Consider the following 24180-nt stretch of genomic DNA (forward strand, 5'->3'; position numbering starts at 1 on the left):
AGACACCAAACTTCTGGTAGGTGCTATGTTTTTTCCTCCTCCTTTTCTAGTTTATTCTCAGGAATTAATGATGCAGGAATCCAGAAATTGCTCTGGTTTCTAGGTTGCTCTGCTGCTGTGTGTTTGTTGAAAGGGTTCCCTGATATATATGCTGCTGTGGGCTACTATCACAGGCTCCAGGTGCCCAGCTGCCCCTTCTGGGGGGGGGTCAAGCAGGGAGGCTGTGTGCTTTGAGGTGTGGGGTCCCTCTTTGCTGTGGTTTCCCAGAAGTTCTAGGGGCTGCTGGCACAGGAGAGCAGACACAAAAGTTGGGGGCAACTCTGGGGGGTGAAACCCACCCTGGGGAATGCAGCAGCATGTGTGCCTCCATCCTATTTCATAACGCAGTTGAAAAGCACGGTAGGAGCCAGAGCCTGTCTCTCCAGGGGTCTCTTGCTCAGCCCAAGGACCTGCACTAAGCCCCAGGGCAGGGACACCCCTGTGCCACTCACCCTGAATCGCCCCTTCCCTGCATGTGAGCTGTCCTGAAGGATGGGCTCAGGGCGCACCGCGTGGGAGGCTGCGTCCACCTGGGGAGGGTGGCGGAGGGGAGCAAAGCATCTCTCTCTGCAGCGGCTGGTTTATTCTCAGCCTCTGGAATTGGGGCAGCTCTCCTTAGGGACCAGAAGCCTTTTTTACCGGAGCTGCCTGCGTTCATCCTGCCTATTTATAGCTGCTATCTCCGCAGCCGTGGTTTCCATTAACAAGCAAAATCTGAAGCCGCCAGTAGCCGTGCGGGCTGAGGCATGTGCTGATCAAGCAGAGCCCCTTGGAACAGGGAGGAAAGACACAGAGACACACTTGCAACCCCACGGGGCTTTGTAATGGGCACAAACTCCGCTGTTCCCTGGTGGTCTGGGCTGCCTGCAAAGCCAGGCAGAAGTAGTATGTGGGGAAGGTGGGGTGGCATCGCCTTTCCTCTGCCAGGGTGAATGGAAAGTTTGGGGTGTCTCTGGGATCATCAGTTTGATCCCTCTCCTCCTCCCTGGACCTGCTTGTGTTGCCCTGGGTGCAACAGGCAGCCCCTGTCTGGGCTTTGCATGCCCCTGGTACCTCTATGAATATTGTGCGTGTGTTTTGGCCCAGTGGGGTAACGTTTATTTATTTGATTTTAGTTGTTGGTCATCGCCACCCTTGCCAGGCAGGACTTGTGGTCTCAGGGCTCCCAAGAGCACCTGTGCAGGGAGCAGAGGCAGGGGATCTAGGCTTGCCCACCCCGCTGCAAGGTGAGGCTTGTGGGTGTGGGAGGGAGCTGGCACCGGGGCTCAAGCCTACAGCAAAACGCTAACAAACCTCTTTGGAGGCTGTGTGGCATGGGACAAAGGGCTTTCCTACCAACTTCATCCTCTGTAAAAGGAGAAAACCATCCCAGGAGAGGACAAAGACCACTTTTATCCAAGTTAAGAGGGGACAGTAAGGGGGCAGAGACCATGAATGTGACAAAGACCTGTGCTACGTGGGCCTGGGACAGAGGGACAGGCAGTGCAGGTGGCCTGCCGAAGGACTGGAAAGCGTCCAGCTGCTTGCGGGTGTCCAGGCACGGGGCTTGCAGGTAGCACTGGGCCACAGAGTCTGTTTGCCCCGAGTCTCGCACGGTGCCAGTGCAGGTGCTGTGTGGGGGGGGACACCTCCACCTCCCAGCACAGGCACTTCTGGCACTAGCATCCTGGCGCTGACTCAGATGCTCTGGATGTGCTCAGTGGTGTAACTATGTTCTTGCCCAGTCTGTAAGCAGCCTCCAGCTCCTCTGGAAGAGTGCATGAAGCGAAGGCCCGAAGGAGAGGGTGGCATACCGCTTAACCACCCCTGCCCTGCAGAAGCAACACCCGCAGGCAGCTGCCTTCGCCCACAGCTCAGGGCAAGGCATCACCAAGAAAGTCAGAGGGACACATCTTGTTCTGAACTTTCGGGTTTTTTCTGTACTAGGATCTCAAACCAACTTGGTAAACAACTTAGCCGTGCAAGTGCAGTAGGGAAGACCTATACTGCTGTCCCGGCAGCCAGCTCTGGGGTGTTTAGCAGTGCACTGAAGCAGAGAGGCACAGGGAAAAAAAAAAAATCTTGCAAGACTGAAATTAGCAGGGAAATGCATGCAACAGCCCAAGATACCCAGGTGTGAGCAAGGGCCTACTTGGGCAGCACAAGGGCTGCAAGGACTGTTGTCATATGCAGCAGGAAAGCATATGGCACACTGAGAGGGACTAGCAGGGGGAGTTATATTGCATGTTTTTTCTCCCTGTAAGGGTGTAGGTGCACGCATATCCCTAGGGAACAAGTACTTGGCTTTCTCCCTTGCTTGGGTCTGCCTGTGCAGGGTGGCAGAGCTCTGCCTTTCGGGCACATAGCTGACAGGAGACAGGAGTGGTCAGGGCTGAACGCTGGTCCCCAGGGAACTGCCCTGCCTGGCCATGGGCAGGACAGGGCCACCCAGCCCCTCTGCACCAGCATCTTTGCCTCCCCCCACCCCAGCACGACACGTAAAGGAGAGGCAGTGGTTGTTTTATTTCAAAGTAGAACAAAGGTGTCTTTTATTCTTTCTGGAGGCGCAACATTCAGATTTGCCATGAGCATGTCAGAGCTCAGCCTGGCTGTTTGCGTGCACTTTAGTCAGGGCACATTTACACAGGGAAAAGCAAAAGTGGGAGACTGTTTTATAACCTGGCTGAGACTCAGCCAAACAGCATGATGTTGTGGTCCCTTGCACAGCATGTATTGCTGAGCAGACAGGCTCTATAGAAAAATCTAAATGCAAAACGTACTCTCATACATTTCGCATCAACTTTTCCCCTAACTTTGCTGGGAAGAAGTTTTGGCTCAAAGTTATCCACTCCCAGGCTTCTCATTTTCCTCCATACTTCTCCCGTCCACATGCTCACTAAACCAGAGAGTTACAGTGCGTCAAGGATGTTGTCGATTCTGGTGACCAGGTCCTGGCGCTTGTTGGAATGCATCTTCTCATTCTCAATGTACGTGTCCTTCTTGAGCTTGCCAGCTACCAGCCGCTCAGCCTCAACCGAGGACTTCAGAACAAGCTCCTTGACTTGGCCATCGAGCTTCTGAATCTCGCTTACCTTACAGGGTAAGAAACAAAGGGAATATTAGAGGAGACAAAAACCCCATCCATACAGTGATGCTGGAATAGAAGAGAGGATGAAGCTGGAGCAAAAGATGAAGTCAATGCTAAGAGGAAACACCTCCGATCTCTGAATATTGCCTCCCGAGCCATCACCTTACTCTGGCATTGCGTTATGAGGAGTATCTCATGAATGGATAATTAAGCAGTGCGGATAAAGGGGCTCTGAGGACCCAGGAGCCATACTGGCAGGAGACAGGTGCAATGACTGTTAAGGAGTGCTTAATGACAGATTTTAAAGGCTTCAAGCTAATTTACAACTATGACAGCTGGAAGCTGTGTCCCTACAGCTAATATTAATGGTGTGTGAGAAGCAGGTCTGCAATGACAGAGCTGCTCTGAGTTAATAATAGATTAAGCAAGGTGGGCTGCTGGTTGAATGGACCTTACACTAAAGTGTCGCTCACCTGGGTTTAAGTGGCTGTTGCAGGTTAAGTGTTGAAATATGGTGGAGGAAGGAAAGGATAGTGGGTGTGTGCTTGCTGTGCTGTGGCTTTCAGCATGGTACAGCAAAATACCCCCGGAGGAGCATCATGTTACTAAAATTCTGTCAGCACCAAATTCAAGTGTGCAAGAATACAAGAGATCAGGGAGAAGATTTTGGTTTGGCTGGTGTCAATAGTAAAGTCAGAACTGATAACGTGCTGATAGCTTCCATTTTTACCTAAGTGTCTCTACCATGAGCTCAATCAGAAGCATCAGGATTGTGTTACAAAAGCATTAATCTGTACTCATGCAGCTGGTTCAAGGGCTGTTTAAGAAACAGCACAAGCAGCTGTTTAACAGCAGCACTTAATGGCTGCATAACCAAGATTACTGCAAAGAGAACAAGCTGATCTTCACACCCCCTGGCAGGGATCAAGCCATTTCCAGAGGTGGGAAAAAAAACCACCACAACAAAATACAGGCTGCAGAAGCTAAACCCCAAATTAAAACTTGCCTAGAATACTTGATAGAACCAACAATAGGAAGAGTTTATAAATATAAACTAGAATTTCTTACTTTATCACACAAGTCTGAGCCTTCTGTCTTCAGTTTAGACTGCAGAGACGCTATCTCATTTGTCAGGGCCTTGTGCTCTGTCTCCAAAGACTTTTTGCCACTGTTCAGCGTGGAGATGTCCCGCGACTGCTTGTATTTATTCACTGCTTCATCAAAGTGACGGTACAGTCCAAGTCTCTTGTTCACCAGAGTAAGCACTTGTTCTGTGATGCAGGCAACCTTCATCCTGGCTTCAGCAGCTGGATCCTGCAAGAAGACAAAGGGAAGATCTAAGCAGTCACATCTTTGACCTGCACCAAACCATGCCTGCAATCTGCCACGGACCTGTTACAGAAACTGCTCCCTTTGCAACTTAGTCAACCAATAGTAATTAGGTGAATGGTACAAGTACTGACTACAGCAAGCACCTTTCAGCACTCAGTCTGGCCCAACAAATAGTTTAACAAAATAAGTAAAAACATTGCAGGAGAATTACAGCTATCCCTACTTCTTGGGGGGATTCTTTTCTATCCAGAAGGCAAAAGTCTGGCTAGCCTTAGTACACCAGTTCAAACCCTGCAGAAATATCAACGCTCAGGTAGCATAAAACAAGGGCTTCATTTAAACATCTAGTAAAATATCTGATCAGCAGGAACATCCAGTGAGAATTACTGGTGTGAAAAAATCTCCATCAGCTGAGTAAGCTACTAATGCTCCCGCAGAGCTTTTCATCATACAGCACCTTAGTGATGGAGAAATCCAGCCTCACATAGACGATCACAGTGAAGAACAAGATATAAAAGGCTCCAACCACCAACAGAGGCTCCTGCAGCATCAAGATTTTGTTGAAGGTGTAATGAACCTAGAAGAGAAGTTTGAAATGCTGAGCAGTAACCCATGTTACTATGAGAGAGAACTACCCTCCTCGGACAGCAGTGGAACTGGACATGAAGTCCAGCAAGTATTTATTTCTGGAACCCAATACGGGTGTTTTGACAGTGTTCCTAAATTCAGAGGAGGCACAACTGCTCAGGCAAACCACGCACAGAGGCCACACTCACCACAATGTCTTGGATGTGCTGTTCCACCAGGTTGCTCTTGTGTGCCACAATAACTGGACGTCCAAAAGTGTCCAGATAGGTGTAGTGAAGCTCATCTGAAGCACGATTGATTTCATAGGGGCTGTCCACGTGGATATTCCTGTGGATAAAATCAGACAGTCCCATATGACTATACAGTGTCTGAGATGATGTAACCTCGGAGTCGGCTGGCCAGCCATGGCCTCTAGCACAAGGCAAATTATGCAGTTTAAACACCACTCTAAAAGGAAGCAAAGCTGTGCTCCAAGGTCTCCTCCACGTGCAAAGTCATAGTTTTGTTTCACTGCCCCCAGGCCGTTCGAGTAGACTGGAGAGTTGCCACCAACACAGCACTATCTGCAGTAACAAGCCAGGAATAATGACACTTACTTGGCGCCTTCTGGCAGGACGATCTTGACAGTCAGAGAGTCTGTAACTTGCTCATCGAACACATGGTCGACAAACCTCATTTTCAGGGCATACTGATCACCTAAGAGAGTGCAGGCCAGAGGGTGGTTACAATTCCTCAAAGAACTGAAGCTCAGCTCCTAACACAAGTAAAAGCAGAATTTGGATGGATCGGTTGTGCAGCAGGGGGCACTAGCTCACTCGAGTATATTTTAACCAGATGTCTACAAAAACCTGAAGGAAGCACAGAAAAGAAGAAAAGAAGGTGGATTTGCATATTCTAGAAATAATAGCTAGCAACTGTTGTTGCTAAGGTGCTGCATACTGCAGCTTTGAATTCTTCACTGTACAGCAACCACCTATAAACACAGAGGAGAAGGTTTTTTTACCCCCTTCCCCTATGCCACCCACCGAGATTGTAGAGGTATTCGTAGCTCGGCAGGTTATAGCCAATGATGTAATGTGTTTTCCATCCCCCAAAAAGTGGGAAGCGGGGACGGATCTCCATCTCCACGGAATCATCCAGGACAAGGAGGTGGCTGGTGGAGATGTTCCCGATTTCATCTCTATAATAGACGTCCTGAGCAGCAGCTGGGAGAATGGTCTGTATGGAGAGAAGCAAGTCAAGTGCATCAGCTAGGAGTTATTTCCCGTGAAACTGGCAAACCCAATAATGACTGTTAAAGCGCTGAGAAACTGCGCTCCCGTGTGAGAGATGACAAAATGGCCATTCAGTTGCACCAAGTGGTAAAATTGTGCTATTATAAGCAATCAGTCACAGAAGTGGCTGCCAGCACTAAAATCACTTGGACTCTAAATGAACGTGCCTTTCTCCAGCCCAGTTTCAAGTATCTCAGACAGCAAGGGATCTCATCATGCCCACCAGGACAGCAATTCCCTTTTCACTCCAGCCCGCTGCCATAGCTCACTAGGCTTGCTGGCTTTACACTCAGCAAAACGAGATTTCTGTTTGGCTGCACCACCTTACAGAACTACAACAATCAATTCTGGAGGCTTCAAGCAGCGAGAAACATTTTGGTTCAGATGAAAACACGTAATACTTCTCACATCTGCCTAGCAAAGCCACAGCTTTAACTCCTGTTGAGTGCTTTGTGAGCAAGGAATGAATGGGTGAGTTTTTAATCAATACTGCTTGACATGATGAGACTATGACAGAGAAGGCAACTCTAAAAATAAGACGGTGGGGACAGAATGAATGGCCCTTGCACAGTAGAAAACAGAAAGCAGATATTAAGGGTTTTAGAGAGTCTCTGGGATTGGAGGGGTGGGAGTGTGAAGAAACACTACATGCCCTGGTATATGCAATTTGTTTGGGGAACAGATGCAATAAAGCACATAACCTCCCAATTCTACCTCCAAAACCTATTCCTTATCTAGCACGAGCTTTCTCTGAAAATAGATCAGAGCTCTAATATTCCCTTATTATTTGGGTATGGTTACCAAAGAAGAGGCAAAGGAAAAGGACAACTGTATTTTTTTTTTCTCCTCTGGGGATGTAAGAAAGGGGGAAGCCACAGTTTAAAGGAAAAAAAAATATTATGCAAAATGTGAACCTTAAAAGACTTGACAGAAGAGATCCCACTGTCTGGCTGTCTCTGGTAGTCATATCTGGAGAAAGGCCCTTTCAGCACTGCTCCGGTGTGCTTTAAATCAACCGTCTCTTCAACTGCTATGTTCCCCCAATGAGACACCTCGATGACTCGGGTCATACTGGTGATGGTCAGGAATGGACTGTTATTTTCATAGTGCACCTTCAGAGTGTCCTACCGAGGAAAAAAGATAAACTATTAGACCTGAAGCAAGGAGCAACCTCCGCTCATAATTATCTGTCTCCGTGTCCCACAGAGAAACCTCCTTGACAGACTCTGCAAGAGATGAAGCTGACTGCACAGGAGGGACTGAGCCACCCCAGCCCAGCTCACACAGAGCGCTGGGTACCTGGGGTGTACTCGTAGGTCACACCCTGTGTGTCTGGCTGTTATGGTGGTGAGGGTGCTAGAGATGCAGTCTTCCCCACTGCAAATACACCCCTGCCAGAACCATGCACAAACTGGCTTGGTTTGCTCTGTAGACATCAAGCAGCGGTCAGCGATCACATCTGTACTAGGAGCACCCTGCTGGAGCGCATGTTCCAAGCCTGCATGCAGGCTAACTCAGGCTTGACCTGCAATTCTTATATGAAAGCCTCTAATTCCCACTCTCCAGCCTCTGAGACACAGGTGCCGTGTTTCTAAGACGCTCTCTACACAGCCACAACCTCTTTGCACCAATATTTACCTGGCTGTATGGAGGAATATCCTTGAAGGGGCCATATTCAATCATGTCTTCAGTGCGGGAAGGGTTGCCCAGCTTGGTGTAACTCTCCACGTTCCTAGAGGCCAGTTTGACCCGGGTTGTTTGAGTCTTGGCGAAGTATGGCGAGTAGAAATAGTGATTTCCTTCAAAGACCACAAACTGTTTCTCACTTTGGGTGATGTGGGTGGGGTAGGGCTGCAGGACGTGCGTGAAAACCATTTCAACAGATACACGGACCTTGGCCCCTGGTGCCAAAGGAGAGGGCAGCTTCACAGAGAAGAATTTTCCACTGGAAGGGAAAACAGGTAAGTCATATGAGATCTCCCCCGAGAGAGTAATCAGATCCAACCTCTGCAACACCTCCTGTGTATGGGAGCCCGTATATCGTGCGTGACTGGGGCCAATATTTTATTTGCTTCTCCAAGGTGTATAGATGTTTGGTCCCAGAATGCGTACTTACTCTGGACTGGGGAAGCAGGACAAGAGGCAGCACAGGGGTGAACTGTGTCCAGGCACACTTATAGTCTTTGCTTCACAAAAAGTCTGGGCTCCCATTTTGGAAAGGGAATGGTGACACACTCCCCTCCCTCGTTCTGCATTTATAAAGCATGCTTCAGCAGGGCTTTTTCTATTCCCCAGATGACAAGAATGATTTGAATGAGAGGAAGCATGTGCAAATGTCCAGAAGACAAATCACAAACATCTTCACCACCTGTTCCCACCAAGTCTGTTCATTCTCAGCTTTTTGCCCACAGGACCTGAAACTAAGGAATGGCCAGAAAATAAGCACAGTTTTGGACTGAGGTTCTACAGAAAAGACTGAGATTTCACCAAACCTGTAAGGATGCACCAGATGGACCACGGTGATGATACATGCCTGGTGGGCCCAGAGCAGGATGACACGAGACCTCCAGATAGGTCAGAAACCCATGGTCTACCATGGCAACTCAATTCAACAGTCCTCTTGAAATCCTGCAGCACGGTGCTTCTGACCCACTTTACAAGCACCCTTTATTTCTCAGCTCTCACGGCTCAGAAAGCACCTGCCTGCCCAGATATGCAGTGTAAGCAAAGCATCCCAAGCTTGGCAGCACAGAGCCTCATGCAAAAGATAGCATTCTCTCTCCCTGCAGCAGCAACAGACCATGCTGGGCCACAGCAGGCAGCGTACTGCGTACTCCCCACATCGCAGACTAAGAGCTGTGCTCCGGGGACAGCCAAAGAGCACTTTACAATCTCTCAGTAATCACCACTGCTAATTGTTTGAGAACTCTAAAGGGAGCAATGGATAAGAGCATGACCATAGCTATAATGCTTCTTTTACCTGATGTCCCTTAATAAAGGAACAGGGCATTACTCAAAGCATTGCGTACAAGAGACTACGCACAGCTGAGCTCCCCTGAAGGCAGCTGTGTTACATTTAAGAGATGCTCTCCCCTCCCTAGCAGCCACGGGTGGCTGTGAGAAGCAGGTATACACTGCTTGTGCTAGGCTCGGTGCAGAGATCTAAACCCACACACGCTATTTCCCAAGAAAGGAGCATCTAAGGGTGGGAAACGACTTCTACTGGAGCCTCTTGGGCTGCAGGAATTGGGTTTGGCTGCTTGTGTGAGCTGTGCTCCCTGGCTCTGTGGCACCCCAGGATGCAGCCTGATTACAGAATGGATCTTTTCAGGAACAGAAGACTCTAGGATCTCTAGGTATGTGGGACTGGGGTAGTATTTCTGCTCCACCATAAGGACAATGGTGGAACCCCTATGCACAACTCCACGTATTGACATTAGAGGGTGACACTCACCTTTTGCCCTTAACTTTAGTCTCTCTCACTTCCAAGGTGTTCTCCTCCTCTTCCTCACCCTTGACCTGTTCCAAAATGACAGACTGATGAGTGTGTTACTGTTTAAGAGGCTTAACTTGTCCAGGGCAAACTCCAGAAGGTCCCTATCCATTTTTCAGGGGGATGCTCCCTGAGAAAGTACAAGCTGATAACTATTTACATACATACATAAAAGCCCTTTAATAATGTTTTGCATGAATACAAATTGCAGTGCGGTCAGCATGCAAGAACAGATACTGGTTATTTCTGCTAGCACTCTCAAGTTCCCCTCGGCCTGGTTCCCAAGCCAGCACAGTCACGGTAACTTCTGCAAACCAGACTATCGGTCAACTGCTTTTGTGATTTCTCTTGTAGTTTTCTACGGTGGCTGGGGAGCGAGCAGGCCACGGGGTCTGGCTTGGGCAGCCAGCAAGCACAGAGGAGCTCAGTGGAAGCGCTCCTGGCCGTACAAGAGCCCCCTTGCACGTACGGCCCGGGGGGCAGGCGCTGGACCCCGACCCCCGGCCGGCACCAGCTGGAACCGCAAGCGCTGCTCCCCGCGAGGGGCCGCGGCCGCTCTGCCCGCAGTCTAACGCCGTTAATTAGCGCCCGGCCCGCCGCCGGCACCGCGCCTCGTCCCGCGGCCGCCGCAGCCCCCGGCTTCATTGTTCCTCACGCACTGGAGGGGCAGCCCGTCCCCGCCCGCCACGCCGGCCGGCGGCGCAGCCCGTGCGGGGGGAGCGCGGCGCGGTGCCTACGTGTCCCTGCGGGCGGCGGGGCCCGCGCAGCGCCCCAGGCCGTGCCGCGCCCCCCCCGAGGAGCGGGGCGCCGTCCCCCGCCGCCCCTCGCTCACCTGCACGCCCAGGTAGGCCAGGCGGGGCTCCAGGCCGGGCTCCAGCGCCAGCAGGAAAGTGGAGGCGGCTGCGCCGCCCGCTGCATTGGCGAGGCTGAGCTCGGCCGAGACCTTGGCCAGGTGGGTGCTGAGGTCCACGGAGCGCCGCACCTCCTCCAGCAGCAGGTCGGCGGCGGCCCCGGCGGCCGCCAGGCAGAGGAGCAGGCGGCACAGCAGCCCCGCCATGGCCGACACACCGCACGGGGAGGGCACAAGATGGCGGCGCCCACGCTGTACGGGGAGGGCACAAGATGGCGGCGCCCAGCAGGGGAGGAGGCCCATGATGGCGGCGCCTAGCGGCGCCTCAGGCCCTGCCCCCGCAGGGTGAGGTGGCCGCGCCAGTGCCTGGGGAGAAGGGGCGGGCCCCTCCAGAGCCCCCGGGGTGGCTCCGGCCTCCCGCAGGCCCGGGCGCTCGCGCCTCGCTGAAAGCACCGGGCCGCAAGCTAGGGGCGCCCGCGGTGCGGCTGGGCTCCACACGGGCCGCGCTGCCGGGCCCCGGGGCCGGCCAAGCGCCAGAGGCGCGGCAGCCGCTCGCTCGGCCCTGCTGTGGTGAACCGCTGCGGGGCCTGAAAGGGAGCAAAGAGCAATTACAGCAAATAATCCTGGACGCTCAGGGCACCAGGTGCTTTTAAATCTCCAGCCACCGCACGGAACAGCTCTGTTGTCTCCTCGTTTTTTGCAGAATTCGGCTCTCGCCAGGGCTCTGTCGGTGGCGGCTTCGAGCAGCCAGAAGTGTGGGCACCGCTGGCAGCACCATGTGGCACCGGGCCCTGTGCGGAGATGGGGCTTGGTGCTCTTGATTGCTCTGCTGAGTTAATGAGCCACAAGTCGGGGCAGTTTGTCTCACAGGCCTGGCACGCAGGTCACTTGCTCTGGAAGGTGAGGTTCAACACGAGTAGGTTTTAAGCTTGTGTTGTGAGTGATTTTCAAGATTGTAAATCAAAATCTGCTAAAAAAACCACTGGTAATTGACAGCTAAATGATGCCGGAGTAGAAGTGCCACAGGCAGCTGAGGCGTGGTAACCAGCCTTGAACTGACTTGGGCAGAGAGAGCTGGAGAAAGGAAGATGTTAGTGGTTTAACACATGACTGGGGAAGAGGTGATAGACACTTTATTCCCAAACATGTAAAACAGATAAAAGCAAAGAACGGATGTTGTCTGCCGTGATTACTGGAGCAACGCTTTTGCCTGTGAGCCCTGTGGGACAACAGACTTTTCACGTTTGTATAATGTGATCCAGGACTCGACCTTTCTTTAAGATCCTAATATGAGTCACGAAGATAAGTCTTTGGATTGGCCTGAGGTTGCCAAGTATCAGAAGGGGATTTCCTAAATGTGAGTTTGGATCTGGAGTCTAATAGCCCCTTGGCAAAAGCTAAATAAAATGGGATGTTTCCTGGTGTGCTGTGTTCAAAACAGCATGCCTCTTAACTGGCCTTCCCTTTCTTCCCTTACTGTCGTCCCGTCCCCCCCCCCCCCTTCCTATTATGGAAATTTTCTTGGCAAATTACTTCAATTTCCCTTTGATTTAGGCACCAGACCTGTGAATTTGGCAGCTGGCCCTGCTAGCATACCCTAGCACAAGCAGGTAGTCTTGTCACTGTGTTTTGGGTGACAGCAGGCTATCTTCCAGCAGCACAGCAGGGGAAGGTTGCAGGGGCAGGTGTCTGCGTCCTCAGCCTTGTGTTTCCAGCTAGGGAAATGTTCCAGGTCCCTCTGCTTTCCAGGAAAAGCATGATTATCTTCAGCTTCTCCAAAGAGCTGGGTTTCAGGGCCCTGCAAGTGGGTGGGCCAGTTCAGGGAGAAACAGCTATGAAACATGGAGGGCTGAGTGAAATAGCCAGCTCTAATTTAAGGCTGGCCAGCAGTGCTGTGTCTGGGGACTCCCTCCAGTTGTCCAGGTTGGTTTTACTGTGGAAAGTTCCTCCACTAGGAGTGGCTGTCGCTGTCCTTCCTTCAACCCTCGTCTTCATGTCAGAGGGAATAAATGAACTCCAGGCTGCATCTTTAATAACATGCAGCTTCAGCCTTAATTTGCCCTCTCTCCCTCAGGGCAGTTTCTCCTGGCAAAGGGAGAGGAAGAAATAAATACATGTTCCCCTTGTGTCTGGAGATAATTGGGCTTCAGTCGTTACCTCCTGGGCTAAAGGTTGCTCTCTGATGGGTTCAGCCCAGAGCCTGGATCTGAGCTTGCTGGCAAATGCAAAAGTTTCAACATCTGACCCATCCCAGACCCTGGCGAGCTCTGAATCAGGCTGTTATATGCTAACCCCGTGTTTGGATCCATTTCTAATTGCAATAATTGAGTCATGCCAAGCCTGTGCAGCGTCTGTTCCAAGGCTTCAGCCCTACCACGTAGGCTAAATTTATCTTTGGGTTGAAAAGCTGCTGCCTTTCAGCTTGCGTGAAGGATGAGTTTGGCTCCGCAGGCCCCTCTCACTGCTGCCCTGCATGTTGTGTAGATATTTAAGCTCACACAGAGTGGTGCCAGGCTGTTGTTCTTGTACGGGTTCTGTTAACAGCTGGTGGCAGCCCCCTGGCTGGGTGTGCTGGTTATGGTGGCTGGGATAGCTGGTGGATAGCTTGCAGGCTGTGTTCCAGTAGGGAGAGGCTGCTTTTGCAGGCAAGGAGCACTGCGGGGCCTGCTGCCTCCTAATTGTCCCAGGCTGTGGTGCCTGTGTGAGAATCTGGCCACCTAGGGCTGATTCTAGCAAGAGTCCACAGAGCCACTTACTTTTCTCTCTTTAAGTGTTTAGCGGTGGGTTGTTTTTTTTTTTAATTCTCCCATTGCGTGGAATGTTCCCCTCCAGCAGTAATGGCCCAGAGAGCTGTGGGTTGGGAAGCAGCATGAGAGAGGTTACCAGACCCTGCTGCCATCCAGGCACTGGCATAATGCCCCAGCTGCTGGTGACAATGTGCTGTGGAGAGAGCATGTCAACCTCAGGGACCCCAGGCAGTGTGAGTGGAACAGCCATGATGGAGCCCGTGCCAGCGCAGCCGTCTGCCAGGGCTGAGGGAGAAGGGCGGTCTAATAAATGCCTCTGGCAGGATAAGCCATGGACGGAACTGCACCCCAGGAAAAGCCCTACACTCTTCTGTTTTCACAGGGCTGATGCCAGGCTTAAGAGCTGTGTCATCTGTCGGAGCAATTTGTTCTCAAGGAGGAAAGGAGAAGTTGTTTTCCTGAAGGAGCGGCTTGGCTGTGACCACAGAAGCACACTTAAGCCTGTAGCAGCAGGGAACAGGATTTATCCTAGTGCGATCGTCATGCCACGGGAGCTTGCACTGGGAATATGCAGGTACCGTGATATAATGTGTTGCTCTCTGAGGAGCCCAGGTCAGGTCAGGAGATATTAAACAGAGCTGTGCATGTGTAGCAGAAGTCATCCTGGCAACACCTTAGCTTGCAGATTGTAGTAAAAATCTAACAACAATCCTGAGAAAAACCCCCAGGCACGTGGCTGTCATAATGACTGAGAAAAAAACCTCCATGCTTCAGCTTTTAATGTTATTTATTTCACTGTTTAATCCTGTCCGTGTAAAATCAAGGCAGCCTTCTGGCTGCCAGTGGGAGGCAGAGGTATTTCTCCTGCTGCATTAGATCCCGGGTGAGGTTTTGCAGTTCCCAGCCATGAGAGCACAGGTACCACCTGGCCTTGCTAAGGCCCTCGAAAAGTAGCTGGGGAAAAAAATAATAAGTCTTCCAGTTTCATTATTTTTACAACCTCATTTTTCAGCTAGTCAGCACAACTTACACTGAGCCTTTGCCAAGCAAAACACACAGTGATTCTTGCTTGGGGTTCGCCTGCGATTTCCATGGGAGTGGTGGGCCTGGAGGGGGGCTGGTTGGGGCTCAGCGCTTGGGCTTTGCTTGGCTGCCCTGGAAACGTGTCCTGCCTTCGCACAGAGACGGTGCTGACAGGGCATTGTCTGCTCAGGGGCTGCTCCTCCGGGGTTTCTTCAAGAGACTTCAGGAATCTGCAGTAGCCCTCCTTACAATGTTCACCTTTCTTTAAAATAATTTCTTTCCTGGGTTTAAAAAAAATGTTTTCCTGCCCACGTTAGACCATGAGACTTGGAAAAACTAATGGAGAAAACTGTCTGTGCACCGCAATTGTATGGAGCATTGGGAAGCACACAAGGAAAACCTGCTGGAAGGAAATGGGAGAGTGTCTTTGGGTCTTGTAAAGGGCTGAGAGCACTGTGTGGCAGGTATTGTTGCAATAGGGAGGAAAAGACTGCAGCAGGGAGGACACTTCATTGCTATAAAAAGCATTTTTAACTCCATTTTTAAAGCTTACTAGAACCCTAACTGAAATAGCTATAGACAGGCACTGGTGGGCTGCTAATGGAAGAAATCTGCTACACGTGTGTCATTAAAATGCAGAGCCTGAGCAAGGAATGGGCACATTGCCCGCTTCAGGAGACCTCCTTTGGCTTGGGTCTAGATTTTGTTACAGGATCAGGGTGTGTTTTGGATGGAGAGAGCAGTGCCAGTTGAACTGCATCAAAAAAATTGTGTGCTCAGGGCTGCCACTCAAGTACTTCCCAGCGCAGATGGGACCTGGGTACAACACCCGCTTTGAACCAGCCCTGAAGTGGCCCGTCCACGTCGCTCTGTGGCTTGAAAATGCCTTTGGCAGACTGGTGTCTGCAAAACACGAGGAGGTACAAGGAGGATGGGGTGCAAATCCTGGTCTGAAAAGATGAGTGCTGGCTTTCAGAGAACCAGGGGGAGCAGGGAAGCTGCTGTCCTTAGAGCAGGAGGCTGGGGGTCCTAAGCACGGGCAGAGAGGGGAGATGCTGCCTCCTGGGCTGAATTGCACCCTCACACTGCGAGCAGGCTGCGTTCAGCTCCTCCTGCCAGGGTCTGGCACAGCATGGCCAGCTGGTCACTTGCCCAAGGCTGCAACCTCCCAGGGCCGGCGGTGGAGGCAACAGCACGCCTGTTTGGCACAGAAACACAAATCTGGGGACAAACCAGTGAAAGCACGTCCAGTGGAAACCCTCGTGCCCCGAGGTAGGGAGCGCCCATGGCGTGGGCTGTGTGCTGGGGTCCTGGCGGGGTCCTGCGGGCAGCGCTGCCACTGCTCCCCGCCTAGACTGGGAGATGGAGCTAGTTCCTGGCTAAGGTAGTGGGGGGGGGGGGGGGGGGGGGGGGCGCTGCAAAAAGCCCTGGCTGCCCCCCGCCCGCTCCCTCCCCGCGGTGCCCGCCCGCCGCCGCCAGGGGGCGCCCATGCGCCCGGCAGCCGAGGGGGCGGTGCTGGCGCGGTACCGTGGCGCCGCCCCCGGGGGACAGAGCCCGGCCCGGGGCCACCCGCCGCCTCTCGGCCGCCGCTGGTGGCTGAACCGCCCCGTGCGCGGCAGCTCTCGCAGGAGTAACAACAGTTAATGAAAGGGAGGGCCCCTTCCCCCCCGCAGGCTCCGGGCAGGCACCCCCGCTGAGGCTGCATCCCCTGGCTCTTTGTGATGGGCAAAAGTCACCCAGGTCTGCGGGGTAACGGAGCGTCTAATGGGGATCCGCTGCAAGGATCAGCAGGTTTCACCGCATCGTCCTGGTGTCATCGCTGTCCCGCCAATCTGCCAGGCTCTGGGATGTCCAGTGCATCTCCCGGGGTTGCTGCAGGAGGTGATGTTTGTCGCTGGGGTGAAAGATGGGGAGAAGTGGCACGCTTCTGCCCGGGTGAGAGAAGGGCTGTGCAATAATGCAGCCCCCGGGTGCCATGCCACTGTGGTGTGTGATGTAGTGCCCAATCTGCCAGATAACTGGTATTGCATTTTTCCTTCTGACCCTTTAAGATCCTGAAAATGTGGTGCCAAGACCTACCTCAGAACAGTACAGTCCCACGGCCACGATCCTGACTCAAAGAAATCACCTCACAGTCCACAACTGTCAAGTAAAGCACACCTTCACCTTTATTGGTGCCAGGAGCACATAGGGGTTAGCACCTCCCTGTATGTGTCCAACGATTTTTGAGATTACAGGTCAATTATACCTTTTGGTTATCTGATAATAGTTACCACACGCGATGCATACTAACGGCACAGGTTCCTGATCTAGGGTCCATACAGGGTGAACCCCCAGGTGGACCTCTGGTACTTAGGTGGAGGTCCTCCCCTCGCCCAAGCCCTTCTCGCCTTGTACATGGCAGTAGCTATTCTCTTACTGTTTATTTACTTTTATCTTATGAATACCATCTCTGCTTGTAAGCTTATTTACGGAAGTAGAAGTATCGGCGCCTAATATGTTTTCAAAACAGGCCCCCACCTGCAAAGTCATGCTAGCATGTTGCGCCTATCTATCTCACTGCACTCACACTGTATTTCAGCTGTCAGGCAATCGAACTAGCAAGCAGTGCCCAAACTCCCGTTTCAATCCTGTCCTCAGTGAAGTCCGGTGAGGAACTGTTGCTGGTCACTCTCAGTACAATAACTGAGTTTCCATCTTTGTATGGAGCAACTCTTTCTTTCCCAGATTATTTTTGGAAAGGAAGGCAATTGTTGATATATTTCCTTTGGAACCCTGTTGCTCACGTAGAGTTTAAGCCTGGACTTTAAAGCCTCAGTTTTGCAGGATCTGCCACAGACAGTGGGAGGTTGAGGATTCCTCCAACAGCAGCAAAAGGGGGTCATTTGCAGATTGGCAGCTCTTGCTGTGCCTTCTGCTTCCTCCAGGAGCCCTGCGTTTGACAGTGCTTGCTGTGAGATAATGCAGATTTCTCACCAGGTTACTAAATTTTGGAATCCACTGACAGGGACTTCCCTGGATGGCGCTCTCTAAAGTGCCAGCTGGGATTTACGTTTCTTTGCCCGTGCCAGGCTGAATCAAAACCTCTGACCCAAGCCTGGCTATTCATGGACCTCGGGCATTCAGGTATGTGGTGGTCAGCAGTGGCCCCTTCCCCAGAGGTGATCCCAGCGTGCCCCACCGGATGGCTGATGTGTGAGCCAAAAAGAGGGAGTGTTAACCCTCTGTGAACAGCATTGGTGTGCAGCAGTGAATGCAGTCATTCTTTCCTGATAAGAAAAACACTGATTATCAAGGAAAAAAAGAAGCTTGAGGATAAAAAGGTCATTCTTTCTTATTCCTCTTATTCCTCAGGTGGGTCTCAGGCTCCTAACACACAGCTCTCTTACCTGCCTGCTGAGAAATGCCTGATGCGATGTATACATTGTTTTTCCCTGAGTTGCAGGTATTGCTCAGCAAACCGATCCACTCCAACAGAAAGGACAGCAGGCAGTGCAGCAGGTAGCCCCACGCAGGTCACCCAGAGAGCAGCTAAAAGACAGCCTTAGCCTCTGTCCTGTACTCCAGCAGGCCAGCCCCAGCTCTGATGTGGAGGTGGCCCAGGTGTCTGAAGCAATTTGGCAGAGGGCAGGAGTGCAGGTTGGGGGGCAGAGCAGATGTTCCTCAGGCTTGCATTGTGATGGGAAGGTAGATGGAATGAGTCTTTTTAGCTCGATGGCTCTCAAGTTCACTGAGGAATTCCCTGAAGGAGACAAACCCACATTGATCCGCGGTTTGTCCCAGAATTGAAGAAAGATGTGCTGGTTTCTATTTGCCAGAAATTCAGGCAGGGATATGGAGCCAGCCCTGAGTGCTAGAACAGAATAACTGAAGCTTTAACACCCACCTATAACCATTTCAGTTTTAGGCAATTGTGCTTTGCAGGGCATACCTTCAATTTGGTGGCTCAGGGATTTGCAAACAGTGAGTCATAACTCCCTGGGGTCAAAAATGCAGCTGCTGAGGCACCAGGCATTGAAAAGTGTTGTCCAAGATAAAAGCAAAGCAAACCTCACTGCCCACGCACCCTTATCCTTCAAGGCTGAGTATCTCTATCACCCTCTTTGAAAACATGGACTCAAAATTATACAGGCTTCTTGTGGTTGCCATTGATACGGAATTTACTTCTTTTAGAGCAGACAAGAAGGGATTGCAAAAATCTGTGACTTGAAAGAGTTGAGGCAGATAGATCTGAAGCTAACAGGCAGCACCCTGTGCTTGCAGAGAGGTGGCTGGTGTTTGAGGAGGGAATCACGCTGTGGGCCATGTCTGTGTCCTTCCCAGGAAGGTCCCAGAAGAGCACCTGGGTCTATGCAGACAACCCCTGGCCCTTCACATCCAGGACGGACCTGCAGGTCCTGGAGAGCATGCATGCAGCCAGTGTGGTTCGTGGCCATGGAGCACTGTCTTTGGGACACCTTTTGGCACTGACTCACTGCTAAGGAAGAAGCAACATGCGAGTCACCTGTCCCATAAAGTGTCCCACTCACAGTGGTCATGTGGCACCGGGCTGCTGTCCCATGACACATTCTGGGTACAACAACAGTGTGACATGGCCACCTTTGCCACAAAACGCCTGGTTGCAGAGCTCACGTGGCTGGTCCACCCCATCGCACAACACCCAGTGCAGAGAGGAGTGGTGGCATGCAGCCTGTGGGTCCTGCAGAGCATTCCAGGCACTGCCACCCATCGGCCTGTCCCCATGGCTTTAAAGCCATTAGTATAATGAGCTGAGAGGTCTCAGGCACACCAGACCTTTACTGTGAAGGCTTCAGAGCTTGGTAAGTAACAGCTTGCAGAACCTGCTGCTTTAGTAACGCACTGCACTAACAAAACCTTGATTCCTGAAGAAAGGCCAGTTCTGCAAAGGCCTGTGCTGGCTGTGTGCACCTCTCTCTGCACCTATTTTTATACCATTCCTATGGTTTAAAAACCTTTCAGAAATGTCCCGTGTTTAGAGGGACCCAGATCTGATGAAGTAACTGACTCACTCTGACCTCAGGCAAGTTACTTCACTCCCTGGATCATCTTCTCCACTCGAGTACTGAGAACAGTCATATGAAATTACCCAGCATACCTCCAGTGCAGCTGTAAAAAAATAATTAACTGGTATTTAGCACCGGCTGTAAAAGTGGGAAGGTGTTGGTGTGGCTGGAGAACTTCCTTAGCTGGGGAGGCCAGCTGGGAGTCCTGTGGAGGACACGGGTGATTGTCACTGTTTGTGTGACAGCCTTTTAGGATTATGGTCATCAGTAGGATGCAGGTGCCTTTCTGCTAGTCTGGACCATCAAAACACCCCTTTACCCTGTGACACTTGAACGTTCCATGGGCTTTGGTGTCCACCAGTCCAGGCTCCAGGTAACTGCAGTGGTGCCAAATGCGTAAGCATAAAGCTGCGTGGTGCCCATCTTACACTGTGCCAGCAGCATGTGGTTGTTGCTCCCTGCCTGTCTTACCAGGACCAGTGTAGGCATTAAGGGGATGTCCCCTGTGCTCAGCATGTTGTCCATAACCTCTGTAGGAGGGTGACTCAAAGGCAGAACAAGGGAGAGATTTGGACCTTCACGTCTCAGGGATTGAGCTGGCATCTAAGGGAAGATGCCAGCGTTGCCACTTCCCAGTATCAAAGAGATCACAGCTCTGCAGTGGTTTTGCGGCTCTTGCTATTGAGCAGGGGGAAGCTGTCAAAAGACATTTCCTTTATATGTGCTCGTGTCTCCTGTGTCTGGTGTGAGGGAACATGGCAGAATCAGACTTTGCAGCACTGCAGGTTGGCCCCCACCCACACTGTGGGGCTCAGGCTTCAATGGCTGCATTTAGACCCTTTATCTGTCTTGGGTTTTTTGGTTTTGTTTTTGTTTTTTTAACACGTTCAACCTCCAGCAGCTGCATTTTTATCAGCAAGTACAGATGCTGGTAATCCCTTGCACTATATGCAATGTCCTCTGCACGCAGAAGCTCAGATTGGAGATCTGCCATGAGATAACGTGATTGCAGTTTCTTCCTACGGTTGGTATCTGGTGATCAAGTCTTGTCCAGAGCTAGCTTTTTGCTTTCATGTATTGCTGCTTAGAAATCAGCTGAGGATTGCAAAGGTGAAAGCATTAGTAGATTACCGGAGCAGTATTTGTACTGCAGGCAGGGATTAGAGAAGAGGGCAGACAAAAGACTACGGATGTACTCTTGCCAGTGGAAATGCATCTGTGGTCATGCAACAGCAGTAGATTTCTGATGAACAAAATGCCAGCAGTAGCAGGGTGAATCTGCTTTAGACAAGATAAAGGATGACAAAGCTTGGAATACAAAAGCAAGATATTGTGTGTTTACTGCATTTTAGTTCCCCTTTTTTATTTTTGTAAGTTAGACCATTATAATTATAATTATAATTTGAGGAAGCTGATCTGGAAAGCCAGAAGAAAACATTGCATAGCTAGTTGAGAGAGGACAGCTCTATGTAGGGATCTCCAGACAAGTCAGTTTTCACTGAGCAGTACAGCCACTGTGGGCTGGTGCTACATCTTTCTGGGCACAGAGGCAAAAAAGGGTCCCAGGACTGTGCCCAGCGAACGAGGAGGAGGGACAGCAGGACTCTGAAGAGCTGAAATATGCTGGATAAGAATCAGAAGAATGAGGAGGCTCTCCCCAAGCTTTTAATGTCACAGGTGGCCAGAGGTGGAGTAGCTGTGTGCCCATAGAAGAGGGTGAATGCATTAGGCACTGTAGGGAATGTCAGATGTTCACAGTTAATGTCAAGGATTTGTACGTACTACAGCTAAGGTGATGTGCTCCCTGGATCTCTCTGCAGGCCATTCCAGAAGGCAGCAACTAGCATGTGTTACTGTTTCCCTGTTCACTCTGCCGTCTTATAGACTTGGAAGAGAAAGGGAAGGTCCCTTTCCGTCCAAGAATAAAAGCAAAGAGATGGCATAATATATATATCATGTTTTATTGTCTGTAATCGGATCAGGAAGATTAGTACATAGAGATCAGATGTCACAAAGGGAAGAAAATCAAAGCAGGAGGCATTCTGACTTCCCAATTTAGAGGGAAAAGTGCATGAAATAGATTGAGGTTTTTGCAATGGTGAATGTCTTAAGACCTGTCACTATAACTTTAAGAGTTCCACTCGTGTGAAGGTCCTTCAAGGACAGAGAATGGATTTCTTCAGAGCAGTGTTAGTGATTGGAAACAAATGCCATTGGGTTTCAAACTGATCCATTTTTATGGGTTTTCCTTGGGTTTTGTTGTTATCAAATAAGTGGTCAGATGAGGAATACAGTTTTGTTCACAGGCTCTGAAACCAAGTGTGCTGGGCTGCTCACTGCACCATGTTCTGGTTTCTCCCAGGCCACATGTTTATTCTTGTGGGGAGGTGCATGCGTGTGTGTGTCCATAGGGCTAAGCAAAACACAAAAGCCATGGCTCAGTACTTCCTTTTGCCACTTTCTCACCACTGTCCGTCTACTTTCATTCTGCCACTCCAAGCGTAACTCTCATCTGTGCCAAAAGACAGGCATCCAGCCTGGATAGCAAGGACCTCTCTGCTGACGTTGTCCTCCTGAGTGCCAGGATTCATATGCTCTTCAAGGCAGGCAGGATCTTGCCTCGTCAGTCTGAGAAAATGCTGCATTCCCACAGAGGATGAGAAACTCATCACAAACAGCTATTGCATGACACAGCTATTGGTCATGCCAAGAAAGCTAGCAAGTGACATGGGAACTTGGTGTGAGGTTATTGTCTGCGTAACAAAGGTACGTAATAGATGGTGCCAGGATTGCTCTGTGGTAGAAAAGGAAGGAGGAAATTTCACCCACAGTTTTTGATTGCTTTTCATATTGTGTAAAAAGAAAGAAAAAAGGAAACTTAGGAAAAGAGAGCCAAGGAACAGTCTAACTCACCATTAATGCCTGCTCGTAACAGCCCAGCGTGTTGGTCTCCTGTTACAGGAAAATGGACTGGAGCAAGCCAGTGCTCTGCTCCACCAGCTGCTGCTAATCCCAGGGCCCACAGTCCTGTGGTGGAGCTGAGAGGATACTTTCTTCCCCACCTGAAGAAATCATGTGTGTTTGGGAGGCTTTTCTCCATCATTTCACTAATCAAAGCTTTTCCTCTTTTGTCCAGTCTGCGTTTTAACTAGCGCCAAGTTCTGGAGCTCTTTGTATCTGATGGGGCACCTTAAAAGCACTGATAAATGAGATGTCACAGGCTCCCCTCTCTTGTGGGATGGATTGGTAACAGTCACTCAGTCCTGCAGGTGGAGAACTGAAGGTACAAAACTGGTAATGAACTTGCTGGCATCACACGAGGAGAGCCCAGCACCCCAGCCTCCCATTCACCTTCTCCTAGTCTTCATTTCCACAACTTAAACCAGCACAAGGACTGGCAGCCGTGTCCTGCCTCATCCACACCTTCCCTTGCATGACGTGCGCCCTGCATGAAGCCAGTTCAGTGCACTAAGCCGGCAGAAAATTTAACCATGCTGCTTTTGTTGCTAGTTATCAGCAGATTTAGCGCTCAAGTGACTCAGGGCAGGCTCAGTCAAGTGTTAGCACTGGCATAGTGGAGAGTGAGTGTGACGGTGTGGCGAGTACCTGAAGATGGCTTGGGCTGGTCTGCCCTTTGCAGCAGAGGTGATTCCCACTGCAGGCAGCACACAGGCTTCTCTGGGCAACAGAGATGCCAAATCAGGCTCACGCGCCTATGCCATTGTTGCCCGATTTTTCTAAAGCAGGACACTGTAAGGAGACCCTGCATGCTTTGTGGTAAGATACTCCTCTGGTGGGACTCAGGCCAGACCCGACAGGTAACGATGACGTGAACAGCATGCTTGCTACGCTGTGCTGCCTTTACACTATTGATCTCAAACTGCTTTGTGAGCATTAATGAATCAAACCTTGCAGCATCTTTCTGAGGTGACCGTTCCTGTTTCCAGGTGACTCACAGGGAAACTCTGTTACCCTACAGAGGAGGCAGGTGATTTGTGTAACAGTATGTAGCAGATTTGTCTTGGGACAGAAGGAAAAGCGAAGGTCTTCTGACTGCCAGTTCTGTGATCTCCCTGCAAATCACAGTCCCCATCTCTTACAGAGCTGGAAGCAGTCTGCTGTATATTGCTCAGAAGTGATTTTCTTTTTAATGTAGCTATAAGTAGCTTCAGCCCTTTTAGCTCTAATTAGCTCTAAAAATACTTCTCTTCCTTAGTCGCTTTCCTGACTTCACAGGCTAACTAAACACACAACAGTCATGTGACTTGAATGAATCCAAGAGAATATCCAAGTAATTGCTGAATAATAAAATGAACTTGCTGCCAATGTGCAGGGTAGAAAATATGGGTATCTCTGGTATGACCAGGGCGGCCAATGTCCCATGGATTCAGGTGCTAGAGAGTTTACCTAGTCCCGTTTTACTCGCCTGCAGTATTGCTCTTGGAACTGGTAATTGCTCGATTAATCAACCTGAATGTATCTTTAATTGTCATCCTTTACTTTTTTGTCTTTTTTTTCCTGACAAATGCTGTTGCTACAACCTCACTCCAGATCCCAGCTGCAAATAGAAAGATGCCAAACCACAGATTTGTGCCCTTGTGTGCCCATCCTTTGTAAGTGAAAGCATGAAAAGCTCTCCAGCCCTCTCCTCCTCCCCTCGGGACCGCAGGGCGCGGCGTGGCGGGAGGCCGCGGCCACAGCGGGTCACCTCCCCCCGTGCTAGGGCGGGCACAGCGGCTTGTG

The 24180-nt window shown here is 50.8% G+C and overlaps 1 protein-coding gene and 1 long non-coding RNA gene across 2 annotated transcripts; one reads left to right on the plus strand and one right to left on the minus strand.

Annotated features, from left to right (window-relative positions):
• Nucleotides 1-2522: 2522 nt before the first annotated feature.
• On the minus strand, nt 2523-10887 carry RPN1 (ribophorin I). The gene is made up of 10 exons (XM_055805560.1): nt 10626-10887; nt 9755-9819; nt 7939-8245; nt 7215-7424; nt 6052-6244; nt 5623-5722; nt 5215-5353; nt 4896-5015; nt 4175-4420; nt 2523-3110 (listed from the first exon to the last, which is right to left on the minus strand). The coding sequence occupies exons 1-10, from the start codon at nt 10848-10850 to the stop codon at nt 2928-2930; spliced, it is 1788 nt and encodes a 595-aa protein (XP_055661535.1). The 5' UTR covers nt 10851-10887; the 3' UTR covers nt 2523-2927.
• A 143-nt stretch (nt 10888-11030) lies between these two features.
• LOC129784543 (uncharacterized) lies at nt 11031-24022 on the plus strand. Its single transcript, XR_008747398.1, has 3 exons — nt 11031-11543; nt 13773-13964; nt 15194-24022. It is a non-coding gene; the product is annotated as an uncharacterized LOC129784543 (long non-coding RNA).
• The last annotated feature ends 158 nt before the right edge of the window (nt 24023-24180 follow it).

The sequence above is a fragment of the Falco peregrinus genome, chromosome 5 (genome assembly GCF_023634155.1).
Source record: "Falco peregrinus isolate bFalPer1 chromosome 5, bFalPer1.pri, whole genome shotgun sequence".
Classification (NCBI taxonomy): domain Eukaryota; kingdom Metazoa; phylum Chordata; class Aves; order Falconiformes; family Falconidae; genus Falco; species Falco peregrinus.

What these genes read in the sequence shown, in the direction of transcription:
- RPN1 (XM_055805560.1), bottom strand. Translation starts at nt 10,850, where the DNA reads ATGGCGGGGCTGCTGTGCCGCCTGCTCCTCTGCCTGGCGGCCGCCGGG. An exon ending in GTCCTGCCAGAAGGCGCCAA is followed by an intron (nt 5,354 to 5,622) that starts GTAAGTGTCATT and finishes TTTTATCCACAG; the next exon opens with GAATATCCACGTGGACAGCC. An exon ending in AGCACATCCAAGACATTGTG is followed by an intron (nt 5,016 to 5,214) that starts GTGAGTGTGGCC and finishes CTTCTCTTCTAG; the next exon opens with GTTCATTACACCTTCAACAA.